General features: G+C 40.2%; 1 protein-coding gene across 11 annotated transcripts in view; it reads right to left on the reverse strand.

Annotated features, from left to right (window-relative positions):
• FRYL (FRY like transcription coactivator) overlaps positions 1 to 22,754 on the reverse strand; it is a 269,078-nt gene that overhangs the window by 8,983 nt on the left and 237,341 nt on the right. For all 11 annotated transcript variants that reach the window (NM_001206589.2, XM_024993143.2, XM_024993144.2 and 8 more), the window contains 9 exons: positions 20,390 to 20,551; positions 20,201 to 20,275; positions 19,704 to 19,880; positions 16,087 to 16,290; positions 13,289 to 13,456; positions 7,075 to 7,325; positions 4,202 to 4,409; positions 2,614 to 2,763; positions 1,790 to 1,888 (listed from right to left, as the gene is read on the reverse strand). In NM_001206589.2, coding sequence (NP_001193518.2) covers positions 1,790 to 1,888; positions 2,614 to 2,763; positions 4,202 to 4,409; positions 7,075 to 7,325; positions 13,289 to 13,456; positions 16,087 to 16,290; positions 19,704 to 19,880; positions 20,201 to 20,275; positions 20,390 to 20,551 — 1,494 coding nt within the window. The remainder of the gene's footprint in view (positions 1 to 1,789; positions 1,889 to 2,613; positions 2,764 to 4,201; positions 4,410 to 7,074; positions 7,326 to 13,288; positions 13,457 to 16,086; positions 16,291 to 19,703; positions 19,881 to 20,200; positions 20,276 to 20,389; positions 20,552 to 22,754) is intronic.

Genomic DNA, 22,754 nt, shown 5'->3' on the forward strand with positions numbered 1-22,754 from the left:
GGATTTTTTTTTTTTTTTAATTCAGGGCTCAAATAAAGGTTAAAAATTAACTGGAGAGGTACGGCGTCTGGGTGTGATGGAGTAGCTTATGTAAGGCCTGTCCTCGAAGGACAACTATGGAAGTTGAGTAAGAACTAGTTGAACTAGGAAGTCCAAAGAACTGACAGTAAATATCAAACTGCCATATTTAGGGAGTTAGAGAAAAGTATCAAGAGAGCCCTACTTTGATTCCAGCGTTACTCTAGGGGATTTGCTCATTCCTGTCCATGGGCTCAGAAGCTGAACAAAAAGTAGTGGCCTGTAGTTTCACTGGGCTGGGAAAGCAGGGCTGTCACAGGTAGTGAGGCCCTAAGGGTCAAGATCCTGGAGAAGAGGGAGCTGCAGAGGAGGCAGCCCAGCAGTCCGTGTGCACTTTCCCCTTGGGGCATTCGTTCCTGTGTTTATCCTGCGCAGGAGGAGAGGCTAAGAAAGCCAGCAGTGGCATCTGGGAGGCTGAAAAGGTAAACAGAGGCTTTTTGGTCTTATGGTGCTGGGGAGACAAAAACTGTTCACTCCAGCCAAGAGAGAGGGTCCTGATGAATACCCCAGGCTTTCACTTGTGATTCTGAGAAGCCTCAAGGAATATACAAGAATGTATTGATACAACTGAAAAACTATTAGAGGGGCAAAAACTGAATAATGAAAAATACTTGTTTGATAGAAAAGAAGAAAGGAAGCAAAGGAAGGGATAGGATAAAAAATAGTGACATGATTACTTATGAAGGAATCGAATTCATTTTTCTCTTCCATACAAGTATTTTAATTGATTCAGCACAATTTTCTGGAAAGAACATTCTTGTCCCACCATATTGCAACAGTACCTCTGCTGTAAAGTATATGATTTGGTCTTACTGGCTGTAGGTCAGAAGTGACTTCTTGGAAATCATAGATTTGGTTTGTACCCATTCTCTGTTAGACCTACATGACTTTGGGAAGTCTCTTTAATTGCCAGTACTTTTATTTATACTATAATCCCTACTTTGGTTACTAATTATTTGTTACTAATTATTTACATAAAGCACAAAGACTTCTATTCCTAAATATTCCTATCTAGAATATTTAGGGAATAAGAACCAGGTTTGACATTTCATTCTTCATAGGCCTTTACATGTGGTAGATATTTAGTACTTACTAAAGAAAGATCGGCCTCCTAGGGAAAAAATACCTGTCTGCAGTTTGTGTGTAAACGAGAACCATTTTTTTCCTTTAAGTTTTTCTGCCCCTGCCATTGAAAACAGCATGCTGGATTTGCCCTCAGGGATCAGAACTGCTGGCTGTGTTTTGCAGTGCCAGACTGGAGGTAGAGAAACATTTGTGTGCAGGCAGTATCTATAGTCTACTACATGCTCCTTTCTCCCTTTGCTTGCCCATGTACACACACACATCACGGGAAAAAGATCACCAGTTCGTCACAAGTGGCGGGTTTTCTGGACCACAACATCATATGCGTTGCTCAGGCAAATACTGCTTTTATATTCCTACTTGCAATGTTAACAGCAGCTATACAGTCTCCACACAGAAGCTTTTTATAAAGCGAGTTTTCCATTGTGTTCTAAGACGCTTAGAAGGCCAGTTTCTAAAAGCTGAAGATCGGGATTTACTGGACAGGCAGCTCCAAGTTCCCCACCATTCTCAGCACAACCTGAGGCAAGTGGCAAGAGGTCCTGTTTCCCTCTCGGCTATTCTGCCAGGTTAGCATGTCTAGTGACACAAGTAACTTTTTTTTTTTACATTGTAAAAAGGGACTGACCTGCTCAGCTGCTTCTTTTTTGGCATTATAAGTATCCAGGTGTTCTTGCAGCTCCAAAACACTGAACTTTAGTGTTTCTAGCAAATCACAGGACATCAGCTGTCAAATCAGAAACACATGGATCCAGGTCACCATTTCTGATCACAATCCTGAGACCAAAACCTTTGGGCTTATGGGTTAGTGAATTTTCAAGCCAACTTAAGGCAGCGTCCCCTACTGTCCACTGTCCTGTACTAAGGACTGACCTTTCACTGAAACAGAGGAGTGCGGTGTGGTTTCAGGAATGTCAGAAAGGGTAAGCATGCCTTCTAATGCTTTCAAAACCTGGCTCAGGCAAAAGTGGCATGTCCCACCAGTGAATACCTTAACAGTAATACACTTGAAGCTTTTTAAACCATAATTCTTTAACTGTCTTAATACATAATCTACAAATGTGCTTGGAGACAAGTGGAGAAGACCAGGGAGTTCTGGGTTCTTCATGGTGGTGGTGGGGCGGGGGTGGGGGTGGGGGTAGTGGAAATGTGTCTAGCCCTCTCCTGTGAGCTTTGATTCAGGAATCAGGGAAAAGTATGCATCTCTAAGCACGATTCTTTAGCTCTCCCATCCAGGACTCTACGAAAGGTGAGGGCAAGAAGAGGTCAGAATCAGAAACAGTCACAAGTCACTGCATACAGTACATGGGAACTATATTTTTCTAGATATTTATAATCAAGTTGAAAATATGAACCTTTAAAATTCTGAATTACCTTAAAAAAGACCATTTACTGAGTGATGCCATTCTAGTTTACTTTTTATGATAAAGTAAGCCTCATGTAAAAACTTACTGTTTCAGCATCCACAAAGACTGTTGGGCATTCTGAACACATCATCATCACTTCCAATGAGCTTTTAAATTTGGCACCAATGCGCTGCAGACTCTCACCAAGAAAGCTGACTGCCTCATTAGTTATGTCCCCAAACTTTCTTTGAATTGACTGTGGAGAAAATATAAGGAAATGTATTTCATATGAAAGCCTTTTTTAATCTTTAAGTAAAAAAGCATCATTTATAATTAGAGCAACCTTCTATTCTAAAACTATGATTGTAGTGATATATGTAGAACCCTAAAAATCAATCTGTAAATCCTTATTTTTAGGCACTTCTTTAGGAAACATGGTAATTTCTAAAAATGATCAAGGATTTATTGTATAGTATTCCTGAAAAGAGAAACTAATGATACATGCTATTCGTCTCCCCAGAGAGGAGTACATGCTAGATATTGCTGGAAATAAAGCCCTCACATGCATGAGGAATTAGATCTTCCGAAGTTAAATTCTACCAAGTGAAACTTTCAGTAAAAGTAGTTTACTCTCCTTGGATAGTTTACTCTCCTGCTGACTTGAACTGAAGTCATCAAAACGCACCAAGGGCAGTATCTTCTCAAAACTCAAGAATATTCATTCACATAAAACCATCAGGGCCTAAACCATAGTGAACACTGAATGAATCAGATGCTATATCAGCAATGTAATTACTATACAAATACTTGGATGTGTACCTACATGTATACGTGTAGCACCATTAGGTGGCATTATGATTAATTTAAAACAAAGTATAAGCCACAGTCTCACGCATGGAGAAATTTGTATCTCTGGAAAGAAAAGAATATAAATAGAAAACCAAGTAGCAATGCAAAACTACAAAGTTAAGTAAATAAATGCTCCAGTTAATAAGCACTGAAGAACTTTCAGAAGGGAAAGACTGAAGGCTGGGAAAACTTCAGCGAGATTATGTACCGAGCTGGGTCTTCTAAGATGGGCAAAATTTGCTTAGGTAGGGTGGAAAGGTGGCAGGCAGTTGGGAAAATAATGACTTAAATGTCAGCCTTGGTTTCCCTAGCTACAGAATGCTAAAAATACATTACGTAGGTCTGTTGTAAGAATTACTTACTGTAAAACATTTAGCTTAGTGCCTTACATATAGTGAGTACTGAATAAATGTTAGCTCATATTACTTTCAGGGATGGAAGCAGCCTTGGTTAAAAATTTTAAGGTCCCCACATAGTAATGAAAGTGCCAATGAAGTGAACCCTTTATGATACATTGTCTTATGATACTGACTGAAAGCTCCTTAAAGGCAGGAACCCGCCTTTATATTTCTTTGGTGTCCCTGGAGGTGTCTAGCATATTCCAGAATTTGATCAAATGTTATTTTGAAGTTTTACTCTAATTACCTTAGGGGAAGTACCTGTACTAGTCACTGTATAATGTCATATTAAAATGTAAATTTAAATTATCACTATCTTAGGAAAATAAAAAACCTTTAAAGGAAACTAGTGAGAATATTAAAATTTGAGATACTGATTTTAGATAAAACCCCGTAATTTTATCCAATAACTGTAGTACGAATTCAGAAGTCTTCAACCGTACTGACCTGAAACAGCCTAGAAAACACGTGAAAAGTAAAGACTGCACAGGACCCGTCGGTGTCAGACAGCATCTGATTGACGTGGCAGCGCCAGGCTTCTTCCTCGTCGTCATATGCTACTGGCTGAAAAGCGGCTATGATGGCAGAAAGAAATGGTGATGGCAGAGGTGATGTCTGTACTTCTGGAAAACCATCTTGTTCTTCTTCATCTTGACTGTTAACACATACACAGTCATCATAATATTATCTTAAAAGAATACACTCAATTATTTAAAATACTTTAAATCACCTAACATTATTTCTTACATATGTGCACATATTGATTCAGAAAACGGGCGACCACCTAAATTTTGTGAGAAAGCATGAATAAGCAGATTCTCAGCCTGTTCTTTCTAGCATCTTTGGATTTAGAAATCTGATTTCACACAACCACCTTAAAACAACTTCATCCTACAATGGGGCTTCCCAGGTGGCTCAATGGGGAAAGAATCCACCTGAAATGCAGGAGACACAGAACACATGGGTTCAATCTCTGGGTCAGGATGATCCCCTGGAGGAGGGCATGGCAACCCAGTCCAATATTCTTGCTTGAAGAATCCCATGGACAGAGGAGCCTGGAGGGCTACATTCCATGGGGTTGCAAAGAGTCAGACATGTCTGAAGTGACTGAGCAATCCTACAATATGCCAGGGCTATGGAATAATTTCAGTAACTTCTATGACTAATATAGCCTAGAATGACTTCATTTTAAATGGTCAATTTCAGAGTCTTCTTATTTGAACAGGCCCAAATTGGCAATCATGATACTTTTTAAGTTTTTGTCATGTACTTTTGTGTCAAGGGCTATATATTAGGTGCCTTACATGGGCTGTTTTCATTCAATCTTCACAGAAACTCTATGACAGTTAAGTGCAATTATTCTGATTTTTACCAGTGAAGGACAAAAAGTTCAGTGAGGTTAAATGATGTGCCTAGGCTGCTGGGTAGGAAATGACAGAGCCAGAATTTGAGGCCAGTTCTATGGGACCAAACCCAGTATTATAAAGCCATGACGCATGCTATGTGCCCAGCAGTGTGGCAGTAACAGATCTGACTCAAAGAAATAGAAGACCTGGCCATTTTTTTTGAGGAATCTATAATCCCCACAGTCAGATAATATATACACACAAATATAAGACAATGGAGAAAAAGGTATACATGGTATTTGGGTTGAGCATCCCATAAAGAAACGTGTGACCCTGGGTCTTGAAGAAGTGTTTGGAGCCAGACTCCATAAAGAAATGTGTTACTCAAGGTCTTAAAATTGTGTATTTCACATTACAGGCCTCCACAAGGCCATTCAGAAATTACGGAGCAATTCATATAGAAGAGAGGGATCTGAAAAGACTGGGGAGAAAAGGTCAAAAGGAAGCAGACATGTGAAGTGAAAACTTAAATTCTACCTCAAAAAATTTAATTTTTAAGATGTCACTATGGTGATTGATTTTAAGAAAATGTATCCTGTAACCTTGAGTAGATACACCTCTGTATTTACTAAGGATATTCTACTTATTGTTTCATCTTTAGTACTTGGCCAAAGTCAAGTCTTTTGTCTGCAGCCTTTTAGAAAGCCCGATATCTGAGTATCTATCACTGCATCATTCCTGACTTCTCTGAATTCGTGTATGATCAATGATGAGTGAGTACATAGGCTACTGTCATAGCCAAGTCAGTGACATGAACAACATGTGTGACCAGGATCCTTTGTTAATATCTGAGTGTACACTTTCAAATACAGGTGAACATTCTAGCTATACTGAGAATGAAACACCTCCTTATGTGCTGTATATATTAAAACACTGTTATCACTTGAAGTATAAATAAAAAGCTTTTATTGTAGGAGTAAAACTCTGATATACTTGATCATTAAATATTAAATTTTATATGAGCTTCAAACTGTTGAATAGGGAAATAGATATACTGATAGATAATGCATTAAATTAGATGTCTTTATAAAGAACATTATTTTGAGCTACAAATATTTATAAAATTAAAAATATAAAAACAAAACAGTAGATATAGATTACATCATAATTCTCATCACTGAAGAACTATTTTGTGTTTAAGTAACATAAGCCACCAAAATTTCCTTTAAGAACTTTATGTAATAATTGATCATTCAATTCTGTCTGGTAAAGAATCTGCCTGTAATGTGGGAGACCTGGGTTTGATCCCTGGGTTGGGAAGATTCCCTGGAAAAGGGAAAGGCTACCCACTTCAGTATTCTGGCCTGGAGAATTCCACGGACTTTATAATCCATATGGTCACAAAGAGTTGGACATGACTGAGCAACTTTCACAATTCCGTCAGCCCGTGAGTAGAAAAAAGTCCTGTGTGAGATTTCTTCATACTTCGTGGTAATTTTGAATGTATGATGCATAAACATTTAAAAAGAGCACTCTAACATTTGACAGTACTAAGAAATGATACTTCTGCCCGTTATATAAGTCAAACATTATAACTATTGGTAATAAGACTATAATTTTTGGAATATATTTCAGATCTGTTGTGGTATCCAGAAGTTCCTTCCATAATTGTGATACTTGGCTCCACCCACGGCCCAATATGGATTTCAGCACTTGGGCACTGGCATTCTGCCCAAATAGGTGTTTGGTGTACTTCTAAATATAGACTGCCCCTCACTGTGCTCTGAGAATGGCCTACTTGTTTTTCTTTAAGTGAACGGCAGTAACAGAGAGTAAAACCATGGCAGGAGCTCATTTTACCTTTAAAATGTACACAGAAATGAAAGTCAGTTTACTGGAACAGAGGGTCATGTTTGGGAGGGGACAGGGTAGAAGCATCCCCTCATCACCGTGTCTGCAACACTGTATTCTCACCTAGACAGCCCCGAGAAGTCTGCTTCCTCCTCCTCGCACCGCTCGTCTAGTTCCTTCAGAGCTAAGGTGACATCTTCTTCACAGACTGACCCGGGGTAGCTCTCAGGACCTGGAGGCTCCGGCAGGTCTGTCTCCTCTAGATCCAGAATCCCTTGACACACAAGAGAGTCCTGCTGTTCTTGAATAATATACGACCCATCATCTTCAAAGGCGGTAAGAACCTGTTCCTCCTTTAATACTGAACTTGTATCCTGAAAAACAATCGTATTTTTTTTTTTTACAGACTTTTAACACATTAAAAAGCAAATTTTGCCAACACAGAATAAATGACTGTTGCCACCAATCTACATTTATTTTATTAGGCAATCTTCATTTACACAGTCTGATTTTTGGAGTTTTGGACTCTGATCACATAAAATTGTTCTTTTTTTTTTTTTTTTTTTTAATAGTTTCCAGTTTAAAACCCTTTGAAATTAAAGTGTATCACCAACTGCCACACAGAAACATCAAGGAGATCTTTTTTCAATAGGACTCAGCTGTTTACTTAGAAACATATCCTTTGGGGAAATATCTTCTCTCCCGCATATTCTAATTCTCCATAGGTAGAGCTTTATATTACAACTATAAATTCTCTTATGGAAATGTCATTTCTTTCATTATGCTAGAACTTATTCTCCAATGAATTCTAGATGTAAGAAGGGGAGGTAATTCAAAATGCTTAACCCGTTGGTTCTGCGGGGCTACCTGTGAATCACGAACAGGTCTTGACCAGTCAGGATGCTGTTGAACAGAAATGACGAGAGCAGCCTGACTGGAATAACTGAGCTGGATACCTGGGATGTATGATTTGCTTTCAGGTAATAAGATTATAATAATTTATTTAGATTTGAGTACTGAGACATCTTCACCACTGAGTTGAGTTCAGAAAATGCTGGAAAATTTTAGACTGTTGTACTCTTGAGAATTAAATGAACTATAAACTCACTTATCAATGAGGGAAATGATAACGGAAAGCGTGTTGTGGCATTTTTCCCCCCTATCCATTGTAACGTTACTGAAATAATGTTGATACATGTGCCTGGCTTGGAGTAAAAGTTCAACAGGTGTTGGCTGAGTAAATGAGCTACCACTACTGAAAAAGAAAAATCCTTCCAGGGTGTAGATCATGACATATCAGCACCAGTTTTAATTCGCATGGACATTAGTTCAATCAGTTTGAAAATAAGCACTTAACGGTCTCTCAGTTTCTTTCAGGACTTAGACCTAAGGTTACTACTGATCAAACTGCAGTTTCTCACCTCTTTCTCACAGATGAAAATACAATTTTCCCTTCCAAATTATGAAAAGTGAAATCCAGCGCCCCTGACCTTAGACCAGTCTGGGCCTTTGTTGTTTAGTTGCCCAGTCGTGTCCGACTCTTTTTCGACCCCATAGACTGGAGCCCTCTAGGCCCTCTGTCCACGGGATTCTTCAGGCTACTGGAGTGGGTTGCCGTTTCCTCCTCCAGGGGATCTTCCCGACCCAGGGATTGAACCCCTCTCTCCGCATCTCCTGTATTACAGGTGGATTCTTTACCACTGAGCCTCTGGGGAAGGCCAGGTCTTAATTTACTCACCTGTAAATTCATGTATAAAATGAAGGATTCTGGGCTGAGTGCTCTGAGATAAATTAATAACGAACTACAATTAGTGTGCAAACTAATATGGGGCTAGTTATGCAAACCACAATAATATACAGTAGAGTATGGTAAGTGAAAGGTATGACAAAGATGGGGTAGCAATAGTGCAATGAATGTTTCTGTCCCCACAAAATTCATATGCAGAAACCCTAAGCCCCAATAGGGTGGTGAAGTGGGGACCTTGGGAGGTGATTAGGTCATGAGAACTCTCATGAATGAGATCAGACCCTTAAAAGAAGAGGATAAAGAGCTATTCTGTTCTTTCCCACCATGTCAGAACGCAGCAAGAAGAGCTCCCAGGAAGAGAGCCTGCGCCAGACAGCAGTTGGCTGGCACCTTGATCTTGGAGTTTCTGGCCTCCAGAACTGTGGGAAATGCATTTCTGTTGTTGATAAGCCCCTCCCACCCCAGGTGATGGAATTTTTGTTACAGCAGCCAAAGCTAAGACAGATGGGAAAAGGACCTAGAAGATACTAAAGGCACAGAAATGCGGCAGGAAAACACGAAGTATACTAAGGGATAGTTATGGAGAGAAAGTACAAACTCTGAGTCTTCACAGGATGGTGCTTTATAAATAATATGGTATAATCATTCCTTATTTGGTGCAATAGTTTATATTCAATACACTCTATTTAAGGTTTCCATCTGAATTTTCTTCTTAAAGATTTGGCCATTAAATGACTAAGAATTAGTTACTTGGAAAGATACTGTGAGTAACAGTGCCGAAGACACTGCTACACCTAGAATTTTTATTGGTATTAATTTTTCCTTGGGCATCAGTTTGAACATATCGTACTGAAATGATGCACCACCAAATTTCTTGGTTTAATGCCATTACTTTTCATTACTGTATACCTGTAAACACAGGTATTGGTTTTCATTACTGTATACCTATAAACACAGGTATTATTATTTGTTCTTGAATAATAATTTGAAAATACATGTTTCATCTAAAATTATAATGTATGCTGAAATTTTCTAGTAACTCCTGGATTTCATGAAGAGAGAACTTTTTGGCTAATGGAATGAATTCCACTATTATATGTAAATGGTGAGAATCAAATTTTCTTGAACATTACCTTATTGCACAACGACTCCTTCTGTCTCTGTCCCTCACACACACACACACACACATACACTTTCAAAGTTTGATTTTGTATAAGCAATATAATTTCTGGCATGCATGAATTGGTATCTAAACTATTATAAATACTAGAAGAAATCCCTCTGTGGAGGTTCTTCTGATAAACACAAGGATATAATCCCTTCTAGAAGGAATTAGCCAAGCAAGAATATTGGAGTGGGTTGCCATTCCCTTCTCCAGGGGATCCTCCCAAACTGGGGTTTGAATCTGGGTCTCCCGCATTGCAGGCAGGCAACCTGAGCTCTAAGTTTTCTGTCTTGAGGTAGAATGCTTTAGCCTATTATGGCTTCCTAATATTAACAAAATTCAAGGGCAGAAATTCAAATAAACATTTCTAGGAATTTTTTTCTTTAGTTCATAAAATATTTCATCCAGTGAAATTAACTGCTTTCCTTATCTTAAGAAATTGCTTTATAGCGATATGTATAGTATCTGTAACTCATATATAACTTTATACAGTAGGATTATGATTTTATTTATTAGTGCTTTTATACTTTCTTTAAAGGGGCAATTTTGGGTTACGTGACACTATTTGTCACACCAGGAAAAACAAACTAGGCCAACATATCCAACAGACACAAACCTGAATCATACTCTTGTGGACAACTGTTCTTCTGGTGAATTTTTATGTCAACAGAATTATTTTTAAATGAAATAGTATGTTTCAAAAAATATCCCCATTCTCCTCTGTCAGTGTTACAAAGTTTATAGTGATAAGGAAACACACTATTGTAAAAAGAAAAAACATAGTAAATTAAAGCGTTTTTCCTTCATTTAAAAAAAAGTGTCCTTGGGAACTTGATAATGCGTCGGAAGTAGGCCCATTAGATACTGTTGGATAAATGAATGACTCATCTGAAATAACACAATTTCCAGTATGTATGGGAATACATATGAATTTCCAATTCATTTCCAATCAATGTGAATGACTTCCAGGAGGTAGCTTACTCACTTACTATGAATACAGCTATTTTAATAACCAAAACTAAAAGACTTTCCTGTTTGTTCACTATTTTTGTAGTTAAAACACAGGACCATTAACCATATCGCTTTTGTTAAAAAGCTATTTTCCATTGTTTCTAATGAGAATGTCTGCTGACTTATAACATGCTATGAGCTATCCTGGACACAACAGATCAGATGATCAATGAGTAGCTAATGCTCACGTCACAGCCTTCCCATACTGAAAGGAATATAGTCTACTTCAGGTGCAGTTCTGAACACTGTCTGCTCCCTTCATAAACACCTTCCTGTCCACGCACTGTGTCAGTTATGGCCCCTTATCTCCTGCTAATATGCCTCTGGTGTGTCTCTTCATCTCAGCCTTCTCCAGCCCTCCCTCCACTAAAACACTGGTCAAACTATAACCTTGCCTGATGACAGACTGCAAGCTCCATGGAGGAGGTACAGGTACGAGAACACACTCACTTTTCCACAAAAAAGCCAAGATTGAAAAAAATAAACACGATCAGATTGTGTCCTTCGGGCTTAAAATCCTCTAGTTGTTGCCTGCTGTGTGGCTTCTAAGATCACCCTTGTGAGCACCTGGTCCCCTCCAGCTCCTTCTCTCCCAATGCCACGCTCTCAGGTTCCCTGCACTCCAGGCCCACAGGCTGACATTTTAGCTTTTCAGATACATGGGTGCCTTTTCCACTCCTGTTTCCTGGGCCCCGAACTCCCCTCCTCCACACTTACAGTGACTGGCTCCTTCTCATCACTTGTTTCCACCAGATGCTACCCTACCTAAGTGTCTCCCTCACCAAGTCCATATTCTCATTAGATTTTCTTAATATGGGTAGAAAAGGGATCACTTTCTGATATATCATTGATATTTTATGTTTTTACCTGTTTACTGTGTCTCTCCTGCTCAAATGAAGCTCCATAAACCAGAAGCCTTTGTCTGTTCCACAAAGCACTGTGTGCCTAGGGCTAGGACAGAGCCTAGCACATGGCAGGGCTCAGTAAACAAAGATGCTTAAATGACTGAGTGCTTGGGTGCCCTGGGTATTCCCACCCAGGTATCTGGGACAGGGCTTGGCACATAATTGGCATCTTTGGAAAGAATGAAAATTCATGACTTCCTATTGTTTCAAATAAAGCCTGCCTTTAGTGGAACCCAGCGTGTCTTAGGTCCATCCGTCTTTCCTCCTGCTGCTGCTGCTCCTCCTCTTCTCTACAAAGAGTGATTCCTGCTGCTGCCTGCACATTCCATGTTGTTTCACATGGCCGTGTCTTTCTATACCACGTCCCTCTGCCTGCAGTGTCTCAAATGCCACATAACCCCTAATGCACAGCTGATTGGTTCTCACTCTGAGTTTTCACAAAGCCTTGAGCATGTCTGGTTCTGAGTTTCTCATACTGACCTGCAGTGCTTTTTTTAAAAAAACTTCTCTCCCTTAATAGCCAGTGGACACTCTGAGGACAACGTCATGCTTTACGCATCTTTTCAGCACTTAATGGAATGCCCAGCATCTAGTAAATCTCAACGAATATTTGTTGAGTTATCTAAGCTTGAGCCATACTAATATGAACATTTAAAAAAGCTACCCCCCAAAAGCCTTCATTTCAAAATACATCTGCTTACTGTAAAGACGTATGATACACTGTTGGCGTAATCACAAGAACATGAGATTTCTCCTTACTCAGACAATAAGATCTAATAATTAGACTGGTCTTGCTCTGATAACTATATTAATTTGGTTAACACTGAAAAAAGTGTAGTATTTTCCTGATACCAGGGCATAACAGCACATATGAAAGAGCTATAGCAATTACAGTTTTTTAAAAAGAGATATCTACAGTAGTCTTAAAAAAGCAACTAAGAAAACGAATACTCACTTAGTTTTGGTCATTAGCCTGGAATCTGGCTTACTTCTCACAGGCCTTTCCAAAAAACATAATACTGGTAGTTCCACAGTCTTTCTAAAAGGTTTCATTTAACCAATCGCTAACACAGCTGGCCTGAGGTTTTCATCCCAATTACAGCACCAATCACGAAAAAAAAAAAAAAAACAAACCCAAATACAAAGCAAAAAGAGAAGAAAAAAACAAAAGCAGTCCTTCAGCACCCGAGAAGATGCTCCCATCCCCGGAGAAGCGCCGGTACATTAACCTAATCACGTTCTGCAGCAGGAGATGCTCATTAAAAACACTTAGGGTTATTTTTAACCTGTAGGTCATTTCCTTAATCCATCACTTTTTTTTTTTCTTCAGTGATCAGATTTGACTATTTCAGTTGGACTAAATCACTTAACCAACAGGTTAGAAATACTGCAAACAAATCAAATAATTAGCATATCAGATGAAAACTCCTTTGAAAGAAAAGCAAGGGGTATCACAGATTGCTAAAAAGAGCCCAGATTGGCCATGCACCAGCCCCCATGACTCCCCACCTCAGGCAGCTGGCTGTTAGCCTTATCTAGAGAAGCTTCCAAACTGGGGGTCTCATCTCTGATTTGCAGCACTTCTTCTGTGGAGAGGCTGCCAGTGGAATCTTGAGACTGAAGAAGTAAATCAGAATGGTCCGGCAGGGTTTCGTCTGCAGCAGAATCGTTATTTAACTGAAAGGAGAGACAGTAAAATAAGGAAATTTATTTAGGAGTTGGCGATGGTCACTAAGGCTACAAGAAACCTGTGTCATAAGATATTCTGAAGCCATAGTTATAAAGAGCTTCTTTGACTTCCTAAGACCACCTTTCCCCCTCATTTCAGTCTGTATCAGAATTGGTGCGATTAATGCAAGCAGCTAGTTCATCAGTAGAAATGAAGTCTCCATTAACACGGATTAAATTTTGCTGAATAGAAACCACCAAAATGGAAGAGCTCTATATGACTCTGGTAATCTTCATCTAAAATTCTTATTTTTATGGTAATGTCTTATGTTTTCAGTTGGCCTAAGGATTCGCGAATGCAGGGGCTTTTTTTGCCTCCCTGTGGCTTTGGCGCAAGCACTCAGTGGATTCTCAAGAAGCAGTGTTAACTGGAGGCAGGTGCTTAAGTCTGAACTGGCCATTAACTTACTGAACCACAAATCAATACGACAGAACTTCAATAAGACAAAAAGAGTTAGGACAATAAAGCTGAAATGGCAGGCCAGCATTAGTGGGTTTATGTTCTTTGAAAACTAGCAGTAATCAATTAGAACAAAGAAAACACTACCATTTTTCTTCTTTTAAGCAGGGCTATACATTTTTCATGGGTCAGTATTTAACATAAGGAAAATCAAGTTCATGATTTTGAGTAGATAAAAGCAGAAGCTAATTTTCTCCCTCTATGAGGAGGAAGTAGCATCAGATTCTCTTCCAAACTCACTACCACTATAACTGGGCTTCCCAGGTGCTGCTAGCAAGGAACACGCCTGCCAATGCAGGAGACATAAGAGATGCAGGTTCTGTCCCTGGGTCAGAAAGATCCCCTGGAGAAGGGCATGGCAACCCAATCCAGTATTCTTGCCTGGAGAATCCCATGGACAGAGGAGCCAGGCGGGCGACAGTCCATGTGATCGCAAAGAGTCGGACATGACTGAAGTGACTTAGCATGCATGCATACCGCTATGACTAGGGTTGGCCTTATGAAGAGACAGTTCTGCTCCAAGGCTCTCATGGAAGCTAACCTTTGTTCAGCACTTACTATACTGACTTCCCCATGAAATTCCCCCGAGGCAGGTGCTGCCAGGAGTCCTGTTTTAAAGGAGAGGGTAGATAGGTAATGACCATAGTTCCACAGTGGTTTGGTGGCACGATGCTAGTCTCTGAGCCTCCGGTCTGGCCCCGGGAGGGTCTGAGCCTCATTCAGTGAGTCACTGCTGCCAGCAACTCACCGTTCCTTTAAATGCACACAGTCCTGGGGAGGAGCAAGCCTTAGGTGGCATCCAGACTGCCCTGCTCAAATGCACTTACAGGCTGTGTGTCCTGGGACAAGTCACTTAGTCTACAGAGCTGCAATCACTGTGCTTACCTCGTGTACTTGAGGGGAGAGGTATAGTGACTAATCCATGTAGAACACTGTGACCAGGGCCTGGTGTGTCTCAGACACTCAGCAAGTGGTAACTGCTGCTACTGTGTCAGCAACAGCTTATCACTTAATACGTGACAGGGAGTTAGGGAAAGACACATCGGCATAATGGTGAGATGCCAAAACAGGGCAGGTGACAAGAAGCCGGCCACAAACCGACAACTGTACATGTTGTCTAAAGGCCAGCTCAGCCTGGCCATTCAACAGCACTGCCAGCACTTTACCAGCAGACTGAGTGTGATGCGGATGGGCCAAATTAAACAGAGGTGCGAAAAAAAGCCCTCATATAAGAGGGCTGTAATGTGGCTGCCACCTGGTCTTCACCAGCTGATTCCTCATCGCATGGGCCTTGATGGCTAATCCACACCCCTGCTCTCTCCTTGTTCTGCCATCTTCAAGTTCTAACCTACTGCCACTGCAAGTTCAGCCTTCCCCTCACTCAGTATTTGGAACACACAGATGATGCTTATAGCCTTCATTTTCTCGTCTCTCTCTCTCTCTCTCTCTGAATCTCTGCCACTCACCCTTGGAATGTAAGTCAGAACTTCCATATAACTGACTTGATCTTGCAAAGGGAGCAAAGTTGTGCTCTCTCTTTCCACACTGACAAGGAAAGAAAAGCAGATGGAGAATTAACCAGTGCTGGTGTTTGCACTGATACCAAAACGTATCATTCAGGGCGAAGGCCTCTAAAAGTGCCCAGCGTAGCTCACTGTGACTAGGAGAGAAGCAACAGAAAATACGTCTCATCAGCTCAGAGGTGCTGTCTGTGCTCAATCATGTGACTCTGTGATCCCATAGTCTATAGCCCACCAGGCTCCTCTTCCATGGAATGTTCCAGGCTAGAATACTGAAGTGGGTTGCCACTGCCCCTTCAGTGCTCCCCTTGCTCCCAACCTAGGGGTCAAACCCGAGTCTCTTGCATCTCCTGCATTGGCAGGTGGATTCTTTTACCACTGTGCCACCTGGAAAGCCCAAGGGGTGCACAGATGAAATGCTTAGTTCCACCATGAATCATGGAACACTCCATTGCTGCTACAGCCTTGTGTTTTCATTTCAGCACATGCATTTTACCCAGAAGGAAATGAAAATCCGAATATCGAGCAATGGTAATTACTAAGTTGGAAGTGAAGACAAAGAGGAGACCAGCTGTCACTGTACAGAAAGCTAAGTGTACCATCTGCGTGCGTGAGAGTATCTGGCTTGCTGTGAGCGCCGCCTCCTCTTCCGAGGACTCGTCTGTGTCCTCCTGGTTTGTCAGGTTCAGGCTGGGCGTGCTGCTGGAGCACTGGTACTCCTGGAGCGACGGCGTGTCCCCTTTGTCGATGCTGTCCAGTGAGCGCCTGCGGACTCCCCAGTTGAAGTTGTCCATACTTTCACCCTGGAAAAGCAAGGCGTCATTTCTAAGACCTCGAACACAAGCTTATAAATATAGGGAAGGTAATACACTGGGAGAACATACACCCAGATGAAAAATACTCAGTGTATTGTCATAAGCAGAGATTCAATCAGCCCTTCAGTTTTTTGAAACTTTTAAAACATCACTCAATATTTATAATGTTTAAAGAGATCAAAGTATGTGGTCGATGACCTGTTTTAACTGAATAGGATTCTCTTGACTTTCTATCTAGGGGCGACCAACTAAATCGACTACCTAGGCCATTTCTACTCTAATACACAAACACAAATGAGACCACAAAGAAGACAAATACGTTCACAGATGACAACAAATAAATAATCCAGAACGCCAGGCTGCAACTTACCTGCAGCTCCTGGATAGCAAAAAGGAAAACACACAGAATTAGAAAGAACGAAGACACACGTGTAAATATACACTACACTTGTGGGGAAAAAATGCTCGGTGATTCTCAAACCCAAAGACTGATTCAAGCTCTGGATGAAGCTTTGTGCAGGAAGTCAACACGTGATTCACATTATTTTTTTATGTAGAATATATCGTGGAAAAAAAGACAGACACTTAAAACAACATTTCTATGATACACTCTGGCAACACAAACTTCAGGAAATCTTTAAAATTTACATAGATTTAATACTGGATACAATGCAAAACCGACTTAAAATACCCACATTCAGTTGACAACATACAGGTTCAACAATTATTTTAGACTGTAGCATGGTTCTAGCTAAATCCAGTGGTAATTTTTGGCTAAAGAGGAGTTTAAAATCAAGATCACAGTTATCAAAACATAACCTAGGTCAACTTCAAAAGGTCAATAGGAAACAAGCAAGTTTCTGCTTTGCCCCACTTACGGATTTATCTAAGTTACGTTTCTGTTATTCCAAGCTGATCCTCCTTTGATAAGGATATAATTCTTATACTCTTTCTTAAGCTCAAATGACAAATTACAGTGAGTTGGCTAACAAAATCTGACTTATGTGTATTCCTTTATCAAGAGGGATTGTCCAGGATAGAGGTTTTCAGATCTTTTTTTTCTTAAATAAAGCAGAGGAATACTCATTTCACATGAAACATACAGTGGAAATCAACTGTGCAAAAGCGATAACAAAACCAGGGTTGTGGCAACAGCCCTCAATATGCATTTACGGAATGAATGAATACACGCTGTGGGCTTTCAAGGCTGGGGAATATTTTAGAAGTTTCATTAGCAGTTAAGTTTATTTTGTAGCAAAGTATTTACTATTACCATGTTCAAAGCAAGACTAGGTTTTTAGAAAATCTCTTATCATTTGATTTGGCCTAATTATGAGACCTAAGTTAATACCAGCTCAAATTACTGTGACTTGAATAAAAGACAAAAGCATCTTTAATTCATTCTAGGGTTCTACTCAAAAGCCATATTTATTCCTAGGAACATTTCAGAGTGCCAGACAAACTTGAAAGCAATTATAATGATCTTTAAAAAAAAAAAAAGGCAAATGAAAGAACCTGACCATTATAAAAATGTCAAGAGCCTACCTTCAGAGCTTCTAAATTCTGAACTGAAAAAAGCAAATAACTGCAAAAGACTTTAGAACTGGCTTATGCCTGTGAGGTAGGGCAGCAGGTCTCTTGAACCAATCACACTTTCTTGCCTAATTGTGTAGGTTTTTCCTGTTTCCTACAACTTTCTATGTTTTTTAAATTGTGGGAGTGACAGCAGTTTTGGAGGGTGATGACCTGCTCTTTTAGAAAAAAAAAATTGAATATAAAATAGCAGTGTACATAGACTAAGGGTGCATATTCTTTAAACTTTTAAAGGTGTGTCTATATATATGTATATACTTAGATGTGATATGTGATGTATTAGCAATGGCTATAGTTTTTTAAAAAAGGCTAAAAGCCACTGCCCTATGACACTGAATAATATGTGTTCCTGGGTTCTGAGAACCTGTCCAGCTGCATCTGGGAATACATACGTGGTGAACAGTGGCTACCCCTGAGCCAGTGTGAGGGCATCTGCTGGACCCTGAGGCACCATGGTCATATCCTCACATCCTCGGGGTGGCGGGGGAGAGGAGGGGAGTGGTAGTAGCTGAAGCACACAGGAAGACCTCCATACAATGGTTTCCTATCAACAAGTAATGGTGTGACGTGGTGGAAGCTGTTACAGTTCACTCCTCCACCTCGCCTATTTGAGTCAAAGGAAACATCCCTTCAAAGAGGACTGATGAATGCGCATGGGTTATACGAGTAACTTGAACATCCTTGGACAGAGGTGTAGCATGACATGGTGTGGATACTTGACAGTAAGGCATTTGGAGCTCTTGAAGACAGACATTTATAACAATTTTAGGAGGAACATTTCTGTGATCTGTTTGATGTAAACTTTTCAGATTTAGGAGTCTGTGGCTTAGGGGACTAATGTCAGCTATGGGAATAGGTCCCAAACAGCCTGACACAACCAGGGCGATGGGCAATCCTATTGCTCATTTATTTTTTTTAGAAACTGGCAAATGTCTCAATTTGGGCCAAATGAGGTGTGACAAGAAGTGTGCTGAAAACCTTAGGAGAGTTAACTTCTTCACTTTCCTGAGAGCCTTTATGGAAGTGACCCTCACTTTCTCTGAACACTGCCATGTATGGACATTTGAGGTGAAGCCGACTTGCAGAGAAAGGCAGAGCTTAGAGAATGCAAAGAAACAGCCAGAAACTCCACTGAGGTTTGCCTAAATAAGCTCTGACTCTGGGCTAGCCCAGTTCTGTGAGCAAGTAAATCTACCTTTTGAGTTGGACTTTCCACTTAGGAAGCATCTAAACTGACCCAACTATCAATTTTCTCTAAACTGAATCAGTTTTAAGGAGCGAGTCCTTGGTATTGAATGAAACAAGGCATTTGAGAGAGCTAGCTCCACCCTGAAGAAGAAAGTGGTGGGTGATGTCCTGGGTAGAATCTCAGTCACAGCAAAGTGTTCCAGAGCGCCAAAGGCACCTTAATCGTCATTCTGGTTTCAGGGCCACCCTCTTCAAAGTTGTCCGATAGATTTAAATGAAACGTTTACTCTTCTGCTGCACATTAATTTGTGTGGCTTACGCAAACACTTAAGTCTAAGTACACCCTCAATTAAATACTTTTGAAAAAAATCCATTTTTACTCTATATTTTGAAAGATAAAGATGGAAAAAATTAGATGTTCCTTTTATTTCAGACTTATTCTGCTATTGACTAACTGTACTAATTATCTTTAGTTCCCAACTTAGATTTGTACCTTTTGACGTGATACTGCCCTGAACAAGGAAAGATTAAATCCTTGTTTAATCCTGTGGTTAAATCCTTCATTCTCATGTAGCTGTAGCTATTCTATAAATATTATGAAGGAAAGCCCACATCCTTACCTCTGCATCTTCCAACTCAACATCTAAAAAGTCAAAATCCTTAAATACGCCAAACTGTTGTTCGCTGCTATTATCTTCCACAGCTACTTCTTCCTCTTGAATTATGTCGTCTGTTGTAGAAATGAGGCTAGTTTGTTGGTCACCGACTTCCAAATCCTCGTTAGAAGAAAATACAACCTGACGCCCAGCCAAAAACAAAACAAAACAGGCCATCCGTTAGCTCGGTCACTCTGAATATGGGGCATCAGTGCCCTATGAGCCACTGCAGGCCTCTTCTATCAGTGAGCTCAGAGCTTTAATTTGGGCAAATGTCTAACTGTGTGAATACTGAATTAGCACAGTGGCCAAGTGTCATAAAGGCAAGTGACAGTTTTTTCATTCTTAGTCAACACCGTTAAGAAAAGGCAAACAAGGAGACACAATGATTTCTGTTTCTTCATGGACTAACACCTCTAAGATTTTTTAAAACACTTACACAGGTTTTCATGATTACTCACCGATGGATTCTTTGGAAGGCCAGACTCTGGACCACAGAGAGAAAGCACATTCATTAGCTTTTCTCTTGTTCTTCGCTAAAGAGAAAGAAAAAATGCAAACGTTAAGATTACTGATGAAAATAAGGCAAATTCTCAAGTTCTCACACGTACCATAAAATTGATTCTTCTGTTCTATGAACTTTTATGTACCTGTGATAACTGTGGCCTCTTCCAACTAACAGGCACCAAGGCATTAGAGTTAGAACCGGAAGAAGTGGAGGAAGTGCTTCTTGTCACCGCGATCACTTTGGGTTTCCCATTCCTACCAGCTGCGCTGTGCTGATCACCATATTTATTTCCAATAATTGGTGTCTACAAAGAAATAAATTGCCAGTGTTTGACTCACACAGTTCAACGTAAGTGGGTTAATAGTGTATCTGTGATGACATTTTTTACAAACAATCAGAAAAACAGCATAAGGAGAAAGATTACTTAGCAAAGGCAGATACTACAAAAATCAAAAGTAATGATACTTTTTTTTTAATAGTAAGATTTCACTTTACTGGAAACAAGACTCTGAGGAGACTGTTGGAGAACTTATTCCTACTTTAAAAATAGATCTGTTGTCTTTAAAAGCCACCGTCTACATCTTTCCCCCCATGATTATAAAGTATGTCCTCTTTGAAAGCTCAAAAATACAAAAATGATTTTACAAAATCACCTGTCATCTCACCACTCAGATTTAATGTTTGTTAACAATTTGGTCAGACTTCCCCAGTATCTCAGATGGTATAGAGTCTGCTTGCAGTGCAGGAGACCTGGGTTTGATCCCTGGGTTGGGAAGATGCCCTGGAGAAGAAATGGCAACCCACTCCAGTATTCTTCCCTGGGAAATCCCATGGACAGAGGAACCTGGCAGGCTAGAGTCCACGGGGGCACAGAGTTGGACACGACTGAGCAACTAACACACACAATATTTCGTGTATTTTTTTACGTAATTGTTAAGTATGTGTCTAAAAGTGCTTTTGCAAATATTCAAGATAAGTAACAACTTCAAAGTGAAAGCTATCATATAATGTCTTATTGCAAATCTAATATATGACATTTCCAAATTTTATTTCAGTAAAATTCCATGATGAATCCCAAATGGTGCTTACCTGGCTTTGTGAAGTGTCTCAAATTTGCATTTGAATATAATTTTAAGCTCATCTGCATGTCATACAAGTCCCTTTATGATCTAGTTCCTGCTCATGTTCCCAACTTCAACTTCTACCACTGGCTCCTGAACTTTGCACTCCATCAAAGCTGAGTTTGTTTCCCAAGATATGGCGCCTTTATGGACCTTGGTGTTGACACATATCCCCTGCTCTGCACGGAACACGCACCAAGCAAACCCTGAGGCACTTTGAACGCTGCCGCCACACTTTCAAGGAGGCGCATGCTGATGCCACCACCACATCTGGGTAATTACTCTTGGACATTTACCCAGTGATGTAGATTTGTTTCTTTGCCTGTCTCCAATTGCTCTGTGGGAGTCCCTAGACTGAGCGAGACTCATTGCTATTCCTCTAGTATATCTTCAGTGCCTACACATAGCAGGTACTTTAGGAATTTTTGATGAAATAAATTGAAATTAAGTATCTGATATATATCAAATGTTCTGAGGATTCATATTACTCTTCAAACAAAATAATTATTATCAATTTCGGACTCAGAAGAATAGCAAAGCTAGTTTCTCTATAATATTCCCACGCTGTGTACTCCATGTTTGAAATTCTCAGGTGATATTAACTAAAACACTAGCACAAGCATACTTTATATCTTAAAAAAACATAAATCAATAAGCTTCAGATAAATTCAACACCAAGTGCTGTGCTGTGCTTAGTCGCTCAGTCATGTCTGATTCTTTGCCCATAGACTGTAGCCCTCCAGGCTCCTCTGTCTGTGGGGATTCTCCAGGCAAGAATACCGGAGTGGGTAGCCACCGTTCCCTTCTCCAGGGGAACTTCTGACCCAGGTATCGAACCCAGGTCTCCTGCGCCGCAGGCGGATTCTTTACCATCTTGAGCCACCAGCGAAGCCCTCAAATACCAAGACTAAACTGCAAATTTTTAAAAAATCTGTATTATCCTTTTCAATTAAAATGTGAGTAGATTTTCAATTGCTATCTTTCTTAACTCCCCCTACCCTGCAAAATACTTGATTGATAACTTCCCTCTTAAAAACTTCCTGCTGGTCTGTTTTCTATCCTGTTCCCAGACTGATCTCCCTAAAATGCAAATCCTAATATTTTCTACTCCAGCTAAAAATCCTTGAGGAGCTACTACTACTTCAAGATATAACCATCTCGTCCGACAATATCCTCATGATTGTGCTGCTCCCTATGGCTTCAGCTTTCTCTCTCATCACACTACTCTATTCTCTGTGATACATGTTCACAGTAGGCCATGCTAATTAGAATTTTCTAGAGCGCCATGCTTCCTCACACTTACAAGCTTTCATTCACATGTGCTGCTTTTCCTAGGATTAATCTCCCCTGCCCACACTTCCATGTACGCTCCCATTTAGTCAGATT

Source organism: Bos taurus, chromosome 6 (genome assembly GCF_002263795.3).
Source record: "Bos taurus isolate L1 Dominette 01449 registration number 42190680 breed Hereford chromosome 6, ARS-UCD2.0, whole genome shotgun sequence".
NCBI classification, from domain to species: Eukaryota; Metazoa; Chordata; class Mammalia; order Artiodactyla; family Bovidae; genus Bos; species Bos taurus.